This window comes from Coturnix japonica, chromosome 11 (genome assembly GCF_001577835.2).
Source record: "Coturnix japonica isolate 7356 chromosome 11, Coturnix japonica 2.1, whole genome shotgun sequence".
Lineage (NCBI taxonomy): Eukaryota > Metazoa > Chordata > Aves > Galliformes > Phasianidae > Coturnix > Coturnix japonica.
In genome coordinates this window covers 728,207-740,374 of record NC_029526.1, presented here as the reverse complement: position 1 = coordinate 740,374, position 12,168 = coordinate 728,207, and the positions used below count along the sequence as shown (strand labels likewise).

The 12,168-nt window shown below is 46.0% G+C and overlaps 1 protein-coding gene across 4 annotated transcripts in view; it reads right to left on the bottom strand.

Annotated features, from left to right (window-relative positions):
• The window catches only part of WDR59 (WD repeat domain 59), a 46,590-nt gene that overhangs the window by 17,526 nt on the left and 16,896 nt on the right, over positions 1-12,168 (bottom strand). For 2 of the 4 annotated variants that reach the window (XM_032447119.1, XM_032447120.1), the window contains 8 exons: positions 11,765-11,921; positions 9,761-9,840; positions 7,563-7,695; positions 4,524-4,672; positions 3,520-3,684; positions 2,150-2,245; positions 819-975; positions 176-245 (listed from right to left, as the gene is read on the bottom strand). In XM_032447119.1, coding sequence (XP_032303010.1) covers positions 176-245; positions 819-975; positions 2,150-2,245; positions 3,520-3,684; positions 4,524-4,672; positions 7,563-7,695; positions 9,761-9,840; positions 11,765-11,921 — 1,007 coding nt within the window. The remainder of the gene's footprint in view (positions 1-175; positions 246-818; positions 976-2,149; positions 2,246-3,519; positions 3,685-4,523; positions 4,673-7,562; positions 7,696-9,760; positions 9,841-11,764; positions 11,922-12,168) is intronic. The other 2 variants (XM_015873603.2, XM_015873604.2) reach the window with 1 other exon arrangement.

Here is a 12,168-nt window from a genome sequence, read left to right as displayed (position 1 = left end):
CAAGTTATGAGAAGGGTACTAGGTGTGTTGAGGGAAGGGATCTGGGACCTCTGGGACCAGGCTGTGTGACAAAGGCACAGCTAACAGTACTTTCTGAGGGCCAGTGGCTCCAGAACAGGATCTGCCTCTGCCCACGTGGCAGTATAACACCTTAAAAGTGATGCAGGGAACTCACCGGGGTGTGGGCTCCGTTGGGGACACTGCACGGTGCATAGTCATGGGTCTCGTGAAATACACCAGGTACCCTGCAGAGACAGGACACAGAATAAAGATCCTCCTACAAGGGACAGGCTGCCCAGGGTGGAATTAAGGGGTTAGAGGCCTATCCATTACCCTGAATGCTTCTAGACCAAGTTTTCTCTACCCAAATCCACCTCTTTCAAATGCTTTAAAGAACAGGTTTTGTTGAGTGACTGCCTTAACCCACAATTACAGGGATTTTGTGAAGACCCAAGAGCTAGAGCACATCCAGCAATGTGATGTGGGAACTATGGAAGGGTAAAAGCTACTCCCGGTCTTCCAGAAAAAGAAGAGATGCATCAGTGCTTTGGCATGCCTTGTGCCAATGGCCATCTCTTTAATTAGTCCTGGATTTCCAGATCTGTATCCTAAAATCCCATATGCAACACCAGCTGCAAGCAGTTGCTAACAAGGCCCATTATCTGTAAATCTATCACATCATAGCTGCATTAGAAGCATTTAATAGTCCTTGTATGGCAGCAACCAAAGCCTTGTCTTGTTCAGATGCAATTGTTCCCCCAAGACGTTACAAGTACCCTTTTCCTGATGGCTGTCATTGTATCAGCTACGAGGCTGACCTGCACCACAGAACCGGGCTCCAGAGGTCCGTGGAAATGGGATGTTAGAGTCCTGGTAGGAGCCATAGGCATTGGAGACCCGGGCAAAGGTGGGTAGGGGGGTCGTCACGGAGTTGGACAGAGCATAGGGGTTGCTGGACGTGCTGTCCTCTTGGTTCTGAAACAGAAGTTAGCCAAGGTCAAGCTCCTGCTGCCACAGAAAGGAAACCCAGCTGGAGCACTGGGAATCCTCGTGCCAAGCAGATGAGTCAAAGCGGATCAAGAACGGAGCACGGCTACCACTCTGGCTCCGAAAGCATTTGCAAGCATGTGTACCTTTGAGCCATGTGCTCCTCTGCACTGCTGTTTGTCTGGAGAGCTCTCCCCCACCACAGCTGTGTTGAAATACAGAGCTCAACTAGCATGGAAACAGTGGTCTCAAGGGAAAATGATATAGAAAACCTGACCTTCAGATGTGACTCCCAGCAACAAAACACAAAGCTGAGAAAAACCCGGTAGCTCGATAATGCCAGTAAAACAAAGCCTCCTTAAAGATGACTATCTTGACACCCCGTGCAAATGTGGGGTTGTCAAATGCAAGTTGGGCATCTTGGAGTGAGGAAGGCAGGTTGTGTGAAAAAAAGATCCCTTATTCATAATGAACAAATAAAACCCCATGAAAAAGAATCCTGAGGAGACTCTCATCTTTGTCTGAATGCTAAAAACACACATTCCATTACACTGCACCCACTCACAGACCTATTACCTGACACCAGGATGCTGAGTAGGTATCACAGATCTCTCAGCTAAGGGTAGAGTGGGACTCGCATTTATTTGTGGTATCAACCCTACATAATCTTTGCACAAGGCTTTAGAAAAAACAGACTTTCACAGCTTTGTTCAAAGGAAGAAAACAAAGGCCCTCTGGTTGGCAGGATCTTTGAACAGAACTGGGAAGGAAGGTAAAGACATCTGCCACTGCCTTTCAGACAAGAATGAATTCATCACCTCTCTGAAATCTTTTATTTGCTATAGCTGATACCCATGCCCTGCTGGTCAGTGAGATCAGCTCAGAGCTGGAAAGCTACCACGCACCACTGTGATGCAGCAACCAACAGTAACCCCTGCTAACCTAATTATTAGTGAGCACCCCTAAAACAGCAAACCTTCAGGGCCTGATCATCCAACTCAGTTTTCTTCAACATTAACCACAAGCACTTACACAAATCTATCAGCCAGTCACAGGGGTCTGTTTACGTGTCTAATGAGGCCAGACTCGGTGCAGAGTCAGAACTGTGGGATGTGGGAGAAGACAACAAAGTAGGGCAGAAAGCCCTTGGAATTCTCCATACCACGACAGACTCCAGCCAGGAGACGAGCTGACGCAGGCAGGGCTCCAGGCAGCTCTGGTTCCGCTTCACTTTCTGCAGAGAAGTGTCTTTCAGTATCTGGAATACATGCAAGATGCAGCTTGAGTCATGGTTACATCCGCACCTTCCCACATCCTTTTTTGTCTGCAGAGCAGCAAAGTTGCCAGGCTGATGAGACTGCAGGGCCAGAGACACCCCAGAACACCCACTGGAGCCACATCTGCCCACTAATGTGCTGTCTGCTTCAAGGGAAGAACGACTGAGCTTTGACCGGTGCACTGAGGGTTCACCTAGGTTCAGCACACTCTGACCCAGGATTTGGGCTGCTGTACTACTGTATCCTATAACATTCTACACCAGTTTATGGCAAACTTGCTTCAGCTTTTCCAAGAAGGAACCCAAACAGACCCATTAGCCTGACGGACAAACTTAGGCCTAAGCCTGAGGATACTTTGCTCCAAGGCAACCATTTCAGCCCTAACACATAACACCTTTAGACTCAGGAGGACCAAAGCATTGAAGACTAAGGAATTCATACACTTTGAAATCCCTGGTTCTTGTCTCCCTCCCTTAAAGAGCAACTTCTCAGCATTCCCTTCCATTCAAACATAAATCATTCCCAATGGTCTGTAAATTAAATAATAATTAAAAAAAATAAAATAAAAAATCTCTCCAAGGAAGACACAAATTATCTGTGATCCTCCACTCTGCTCTGAGCAGAACACAAGATGATGCACGGAAAATGAGTCTAAAGCTAGCAATGCTTTATGTCACTACCTCCATCTGCTTTACACTAGGAAATGAGCTAGCACTTAATCCTTCCTTTGTGGTCCAAAGGTAAAATAAGCCTGCTTTCCTAGTGCTCTTATAGGAGGGGCAAGGGAGAGCAGCCCTTGCTGCTGGAGAAGGGATTTCAATAGCAATAGGACTTCCTGCATCAATTCATCAAACACTCGATCTAGAATTAGTGGGCTCTGTGCAAAAAAGTTAAAACAGTTTGTTAAGGCAAGCAGGAAGCAACATGCCAGCTCAGAAATACTGCCTTTCTGCAAATGGATGCTTTGCTGGTCATTCTGTCCATTATGAAGCTTGGGGCAGATGTTGTAGAAGGATGTTAGGGTTCCTCAGGCAATACACATGACACTCACACCAAGCTGCAGGGATAAACGAGTTCAGAAAGCATCAGTGGGGAAAAGGAAGTACTGGGCTGCAAGGCCAACAAAGACCTCATCCAAAGGGCCCCAAAATACATCAGTCCAAACAGCAGTCTGTGGTGTATCTTCAACAAGGTCTGACTGACAGAAGCCTAGACACCAGGTGGTGAGCACGTGTCTAGTCGTAGGACCACATACCTTCAGCAGCTTGGCCTTCATGGAGGCAGTGATGGAGGTAGGGTTGATGAACTGGAAGGATGGCGCAGCATTATTGGGATACTGGACAGGGAACATCACCAGCATCCTGACTCGGTGGTTGCCGCAGTGCACTGACACTGTGCAGCTACGATTCACAGCATCCATCTGTGTGAGGAAAAGCAATTGCATTCAGATCTCCAAGGACCTTTAAACTTGCAGTGGCTTCAATTCATGCTGAGGGGCTGATTCCCCTGCACACCCATAAGACGAAGTCGTGCTGTTGTCAAGGGCAATGAATACAGCGACAGCAAAAAAAACACAGGGAACAGCTTTCAGCAGCAGACTGCCAAGTCCAGCAGCATCTGGAAACTCCAGCCAGCACGGGCTGCAGCAGGAATCGGGCAGCTCCCAACAGCTGCTGCACCCCACCCCCCTGCCCTTGGCCACAGAGCATTTAAGGCGTGTTGCAGCAGTAAAAGGCACCATCTAAGATCATACAGGACTCTCAGGAAGGTATCTGAGACTGTGAAACCACAGTGGCAGGGAGAGATGACAGGCAGCAGCCCCAAGCCTGCCATTCCAGCACTGCACTGGGCCTCCAGTCAGCTTCCATGCACAGAAGAGACTCTGCTGTGTGAGAGATGCCAAAACTGAGGGCTGGAGTGCGGGACAGTGAGGGCTGATCTAACTGAGTTCAGAAATGGTTGAAATGAGATCAGCTGCACGCACTGGAACTAGGCACTTCACAGTTTTGGCAGAAGAAAAACACAGTCCAGCCTCCTTGGGGCCAGTGCCAGCATAGTTACTATGCTGAAATATCTCCCTCACTCCCAGCATTTGCGATTATCCTCTTTTCTACTACCCGTGGCCAAAAGGATCTCTACAGCTCAGAATAAACCTCGCTTATGGGCAGCAGTCACTGCAGCAGGAGATGTCCCTTCAGAAGGCCCTGATGAGCCAGATTGCCCAAATCCCCTTCTAGCCAAGTAGAGAAAGGAAACTACCTCCACGTTGACATTTCGGATCTGCACGTTGATCAGTGAGAACTCCTGCTGCAGTGTTTGAGGCAGCCCCAGTTGGTCTGTTTTCTTTCCCACCAGGAGGTCATTCAGGAAGTCTTCTTTTAAGGCTGACAGAAAAGATGCAGTACAGGCTAAGGCAAGTTAGAGTAGAGCTTAGGCATGCGATGCCACGAGGCAGTCAGGAGAACAGGCTGCTTTTTGATATATGAAAGCACAAGTTCTACCTGGCCAAGCCCTGTAAGCTGGAGGCTGTTGTTTAGAGGAAGATTTCAGAGCCTTGTTCACAAAACAATCTGTCTGCACAACAGTTTCCCAAGAAGGTTACAGAAGCCACCTGTACTCTATACAGCCCTAAAATGGTCTGGTCTCTACTCAATCGAGACCACCTTCTCCTCCCTACGCAGCACTGCCAGACATGAACAGATGAACTGGAGTCTCTTGGTCCAGCAGGAAAGAACTACTGCCAAAACAGGCTCCAGGAGGAGCTCTGGTCTTTGGGATTCACACTCCACTGCTCTTGGCTTTCAGGGAATGCATCCAAAGCAATCTGATGAATAAGGCTTTGGGAGGGAGGAGAGGGTATTTCTGGCCTTAGGAGAGGCATAATTAATTTGAAGCAGCAGAGTCCATTTAATGTTGAAAAGCATTCTAGTGAACAGTCCTTAAAGACCCATTTAAGAGCTGGATCTAGCTGTCCTCTTCCACTATCAATGTTTTTCAGTAGGACAATAGCCCCCAAACACAGAATGTATTTAAAGAGTCAGGAAAGTGCTGCTGAGTACAAGGAATTATGGTTAAGATAGCCAATTTGACTGAGTTTCAAAAGTATCAGTCACTGCCTGCTGTGCCTGGCTGGCTCTTGCCTTGACCTTTGCTACATGCCTCTATTAGGACAGGTGAAGCTCCTGTTCAAAGGGGTTTTGCTGTGGCAACCCTTCCTAAGAATGCCAAATGTGTCCTTGGAAACATCATCAAAAGACACAAGAATGTCCCATTTACTCAGCTGTCATTCTCACCTTGAGCCCACACAGACTATTCTTAGTGAGAAAACAAAGAAAAAGAAATGCAAAAAGCTATCCTTGTTCAGGGGTTTGCCTGAAAGTCACTGTCTTTGCTGCTGGGACAAATATATCTGGCTTCACTGCTGCCCAGCTGGTTGCTGAATTTGGATAGGTAGGATGCTTAACTACTCATTCCTACTTGAGATTTTACTATTGTGCTTACATCCACTTTGCAACAGGGAGCTGAAAAAAGGATTAAAGGAAGATCTGCGGCTTTCAGGGAAGATAATTATTTCTAGCTCAAAGACACCACCATAGCTTAACTAAAAAGCCACCTCTAATGTTCCTAAAACGGGCACTGCCTTCCCTTCGTCTTCTCCCCCTCTTCCCTTCCAATTAACTTCTAATCTCCAAAAGCCCATGTATCTCTCCAGATTCCTAACGATCTTTTATAGGCAACAGCCAGTGAGAAGAGCTGTACACTGAAGACACAGCTGGTGTGCTTTCCAGTTTATCTGTAGAGCATCGTTCTCTTCAAAGATCCCCCGAAGTGCTTTACTAATCTAACACGGACTTTGCAATGGAAATTAAGCCACTTCCAGGGTGGCTCACATCAACAGTCCACAATTGCTTGTGGACTAGAAAGAACTGAAATTCCTACTTAGAGACTTGCTTGTGCATCGATCGTGAAGTCATGCTATCTGCAGCAACATCTACCCTGCTACAGAAAAGTCATTTTAATTCCCTTTGAAACAAAGGAAGCCTTACTAGGCCTGAACCAAAACCAGACCCACACAGAAACCACACCATGGATGTGACCTCGACAGGGACAGTGAAAGACCCTCTCCCTTGGAGAGATTAAGTAGTCAGAATGACAACCCTTCTCTTAAGGCTCCCAGCTAGAGCAAGAGAGGCTATGCTTCTTCATACGGGATTGCTCACAGTGAACACAAATAGCAAGAACTCTTGGAATCATATTATAAAATCCTCATGCAGACAGGGGTACTGGCAACCTCCAGAAACTTGTTCTGTGTCCATCCAGGGAAGTTACAAAGGAACTTCACAGGGCAGGAATCTTCCAGTGCCAGGAAGACCTTCCCTAAGGGACCTCAGAGTTGTCTCTATGATTCAGAGGACAATCATTAGACCATTTTCCTCACCTTCTCTTCAGCTTGCTGGCAACCCAAAAAGAGAATCAAATTGCTTTCCTATAAGCCTGCCACATGGGGATCCATTGCAGCAGCCTGCTTCAGTACGGAAGGGAACTGTGAATTTAAACCCAAGCTGACACAGAGGGGCACCAAAATATTCTTCCTCTTCTTCCTTTAGAAACAGAAACCTTTAGATGGCTTTTTCATGTGCACATCACTACCTTGAGTCTCAGTTGCTGCAGCCTCTTCTGTTTTACTCTAATCTCTTCAAACACTATTACCCAGAATGTTTAATCTGGCCAGAGCCTTAACCACACAAACCCTGCTCCACATTCCTGCCTTTGTTTGCCTTCTCTTCCATAAAGCCAAATCAGTGCTCACTGAGAAGCTCTGTATAACTGTCCAGTACTCACAGGGTAGAGTTAACAGCCCTCTCCTGCTGCTAGAACCTGTTCTCAGCACGTGGGAAAAAGACAGCAGCTCTCTCCAAGATGGGAGAAGTCACTGCAAATATGTCAATGTCCTTGATTTAGATACTAGGCAAGCAGTTTGTGTCACAGCACTTTATCCATGTGCCCCCCTTTTTCATGGATCTCATTCATCTCTCAGCTTAAACTGAAACGCATTCTTAAGAATCAGAACTGATTTTCTCATTACCTTATTTCTGGCAGGAAGCCACAAAGATGACCTAAAGGCAGTGCTATTAAGTGCTATTAGTGACAAGGAAGGGATTTGTTTTACAACTAAAATGACATCACTGTGCTAGAGGAGAAAAAAAAAATGGTGTGATTTTCTTAGGTTGTGATGCATCTTTTTCCCAACACAAAGAGATCTGGGGCTTGAGTTCCCCAACTCATCACTTGCCTCACCTTCCTCATCCCCATGTCCAGAGCTATGCTGGGGCTCAGAGTCCTGGGGTTGAAGGGTCTTGTCTGGCTCAGGCAGAAGAGAAATCCCATCGATGAGGTCATCAACTCCATCCAGGATATCATTAGCACACAGCTGAAAAGAACAAGCACACCAATTAGGCTGCACAACAGAAAACAAAGAAAAGCCACCACTAAAGAACTAATTTCTGGCTTTGCAAGGTGAGTCTGCACACCCTACAGTCACAAACCTTGGCACTGTCTCTTTGACAAGACAGGCTGTTTTTCCTCTTTCCAACATTGTCCCCTTTGTCACTTCTAAGTGCCTTGCTTGCCTACAAAGTCATTTAATTGATATAACCAGTCTCAGTAAAGGAGGTTTCACTTTAAACTAAAACCCATATACCCTTAACACTTTTAATTAATGTGCTCACGTGTCATAAGTCACTTATTTTTTAGATCAGATGTGACAGCAGCATGCTTTCTGCTTTTGATATTCACACTTCAGAATTTAGAGGCCCAGGCTAATATTACAAGCCGTAGTGTTTTAAGTCCTGTACCAAAAAAGAGACCATGAAAACATAAAACACAAATTTAGCACACAAATGCAGGAGATAAAGAGAAGAACCACAGGGAGAAGAAAAGGATAAGTTTATGAAGTAGCAAATTGCATACTGGTCACCAGCAACACGCCATTGGGTGTAGCCTGATAAAGACCAAGAACAAGAGAGGAGCAAGAGCCAGCAGAGGATGAGTGAAGTCTCTGATACAGACGAACAATTGATTTAAAGGCAGGACAGAAATAAACTATTCACAGCTATATCAGGTAGGCATAGAGGGTCACTTTTCACAGAGAAGGTTTGTTACAGACCTGCAGGACTCCTGCAGGATCTGTGCTGGGACACACGCTGCTCAACATATTCATAACAAACCTAGAATAGGAGGTGAATAGTGACATGACCTCATTTGCTGATGTCACCAGGTTATTCGGGGTAGTAACGTAGCAGCCGACTACCAACAGTCACAGAAGGATCTTGCAGGAAAGATGAACTTCAGTTCAAATAAATATAAAGCATATAGGCAAAAAATGACAAGTTCAAGCTGACTGAAGGAGCAAGACAGAGAGAACAGACTAAGCTGATGTTTTCATGGAATTATGCCCAACATTTTAAAAGCAAATGAAATACTGGGAAATCTTTGCTAAGAACAACATTCTGATCCCCATCCCAAAAAGTAGTAGAGCTGAAAAAGGGCCATGAATTACAAAAGGATGACCAAAATTCTCATACGAAGGATGAAGAAAATCAGGATGCTTTGACTAGACAAAGGAGGCAGCTGAGATCAACAGCCAATAGGTCTATATGACAGAAATTTGCAGACAACATGGTGTAACGTTGGTTGCTCATTTCATCTTCAGGGTTAAGAACAAGTTAAGAGCAAGTACAACTAGCAGGTAGCAAAATTAACAAGCGAAGGAGCTGTTTTCCCATACAGCATGCAGAAAAACCATGAAACTCCTTGCTCACAGCATGTTTAGGATGACAAATGTAGGCAAGTTCAGGTCAAAACAAATCTATAAAAGTGAAGCCTACAGAGCTATATCAAATACAAAGATGCCAGGCTTGGTAGGCCTCTAAGCTGTAAACTACAGGAGGATGGAAGCGCATATGAGAGAGATGTCACCCCATACTTGCTTCATTCTTACTCTCTTCCAAGACATCCACAGCTGAAGATGAGCCAAGCAGGGCAATGTGGGTAAACCTGCCCATATTGCCCTCTGCCCTGGCCCAGCAGAGCTGCCCTAGCTTGCTTTAGCACTTTGTAACTGCTGTCAGACAGCAGAACACTGGAATTCCTCCTGCCTGTACCAGGCCAAAAGTCAAAGAATAGCGTGGTAACTGCAGAGGTAGCATCATCAGAGGCAATTGGGCAGTAACTGATCTCCACCTTCCCCAAAGCCTTGCATGCTTACTGCTACATGACAAAGTGGCTTTGCACAGACAGAGAGAGGCCCCAGGACAGGCCTCCCTGGAGATGTTTCTCATCACATCTGGGCTGGAGCTGAAGGGGGAACTGAAATCGCAGTTTGTTGCTCTGTATCTGCAGCTCTAAGATACCAGAAGAGTGACTGGGAGCAGAAGGGAAGGGAGGTGAATCCAGCATGTAAGAAAACTGCCTACAGTTTAGAAGTACTTACATACCCTCTGCAGCTGAGAGTCAATCCGCCACATCCGCAGAGTCTGATCACGGGACCACGTAACCAGCTGGTAGTCTTTAGAACCTAAAAAGGACAGAAACTTATAGACCCAGCTGAAAACTGAGACTGCATCTCAGTGCTGCTTTTAGTGCAAACAGAAGCAAGCAAGCTGGCAGGGAGGTTGTGTGGATAAGGCACTATGCTGAAAGGCAGAACTCATGAATCCTATGATTCCTACCTGCTTTGAACTGACCTGGGCCTTTACCCCTCCCCCTGCACAACAGTTACCATGCCTCTAAACAGGGTATGATTTACAGATGAAAGACACAAAATAAATATAATGAATGCGATACAGGTTTCCAAACAAGGAGTGAACAAAATTGCCTATGAATTTATTTAAGCAGAAGTGATGCAGTTGAGAAATAGATTCATTTTTACATTACTGTGAAGTTGAAGCAGGTGATGAACTGAAAGACATTTTAAAATGCAAACTTTCCTATGCTACAGTAGCTGGCTCTGGGCATCCTTTTCCTTCTGAAAGAGCTGCTGATGCCAAGACAAGTTCAGGTTGCAACTGAATACATCTAGACACACACTATCAAGCAGCAGATAAAGGTACCAGGCTATTTATGTCCACTTGTAGGCCTTGTGATACAGTTTAAATTTCCCCTGTTAAACAGCTGTTGCTGTTTAGGAATTTGCTGCTGCACAACTGCTTTTTACACCCCTCTGCTGAGGCACAGTGGCTGTCTAAATTTAGCACTGCAGATTTTGTGCAAGGAGATTTGTGCTATCTTGAGGTATCTTGGCTGTCTTTGCATTGAAGTGGACTGGGAATGCTTGTATGATTAATGTTGCTTGAGAAAAGCATGACTTCCAGCCTTGGTATGTACACACGAATTCAACTGAGAGTGCAACTGTGGTTCAAGTCAGCTTATGTGTGAACATTCAAGCATTCTCAAACTGCACCTCCAGATGCTAACACAGTTCTCTATATTGCTCACCTTTTTTTCAAAGAAATTCAAGAAACAGAGGGAAGAAAAAAAAAAAAGGTGATTTAATTGAATTGCAGCAGTGACTGGTGGCAGAATTGGATCAGAATTCAGGTCTCCTAAATCCCAGTCCAGTGCTCCATCAGCTTCACCACCAGTAACTGGTGGATGCTCAGGCTCCAAGGTCAGAGATTACAGAACTGAACAACCCTGGGAACAAGAGCAGGAGTCCCACAACAGCCCTGAGAACCAGCACAGGGCTCCCATTCACTCATGGACAGCTATGCAGTGCAGAGATGAAACTAACTCTCAGCTCAACTGTGTGCCAGTAACACCTCCAATCTGGAGTCTCCCCATCAGCTCTGTGTGCTTTCACACTGCAAAGCAGTACCGTCAAAGCCAGGCACGTTCATTCTGTCGATGGTAGCTGAGGTTCTGGAATTTCCTATATTTAGCTGCCTACGCTGGAAAATGCAGTCAGGACTGAACTCTGTCAGCAGCCTCCCCATCCCACGCTCTCCCTCTCCTGCCTTTGCCAGCATACAGATAAGGAGACAACGTTGGTTCTGCAGTCATGCTGGAAGCTGCAATCCAGGCAGCATTGCGAGGGGTTAACTGGTTAGCCTGCAGCTCTGAGCAGAGGGAGGGCGCCTGCACTCATACACCCATCTAATAGTTTGTACAATTTATTCTGAAAGATACATTTAAAAATAGACTCACAGGGGAGAGGAAGCAATTAGAGTCACCGCTGACCCACTCAGCATTCACTGGATTTGCTTTGTTAGCATGGAAACAACAGGGCAACGCTTCTGAGGCCACTGCTATATAAAATGAGTGGAAAACAGCTGTAGGTTGGGGGGGGAACAGCAGCAGACAGAGGCAGGAAAGCAAGCTGGAGCTGCTCCAAGGAAAGTTAAGAGTCAGAGGGTGACAGCATGAGCATTGCAGCCAGGAGTCACGGAAAGCTGATGGCAGCAGGATAGGAGAGAGAACACTGAGCCCAGCCCTGATCTCACCTTCTTTCTGTTTCCTCCACTGAAACTCCAGCACCACGTCATCATGTCCCACAAAAGTATGAACAGGTGTGTTCAAGTCAAAGACATTCCAGAGAAGTAGGCTGTTCTCTCGTCGGAGCTGCGGAACCATCACTGTCACCAGCCCATTGCTGAAAGGCTTGAGAAAAAAACATCTTTTGGTTAAGGTACTGTTAGCATGCTCTGTAATTCTCACCTACTACCATCCATAAGAACATGCTGATTTTAAATGAGCTCAGTACTAAGCAGAACCAGGCCTAAAGCAGGAGAAGTGAAAGGCAACTGCTGCTTAAAACTGGCATCTTAAGAGGGAAGAGAGATTCAGAGCAGCTCACTTCAGGTCAGCCACTTCTTTCTGCTTCTCCCTCACTTATCAGCCATGAGGT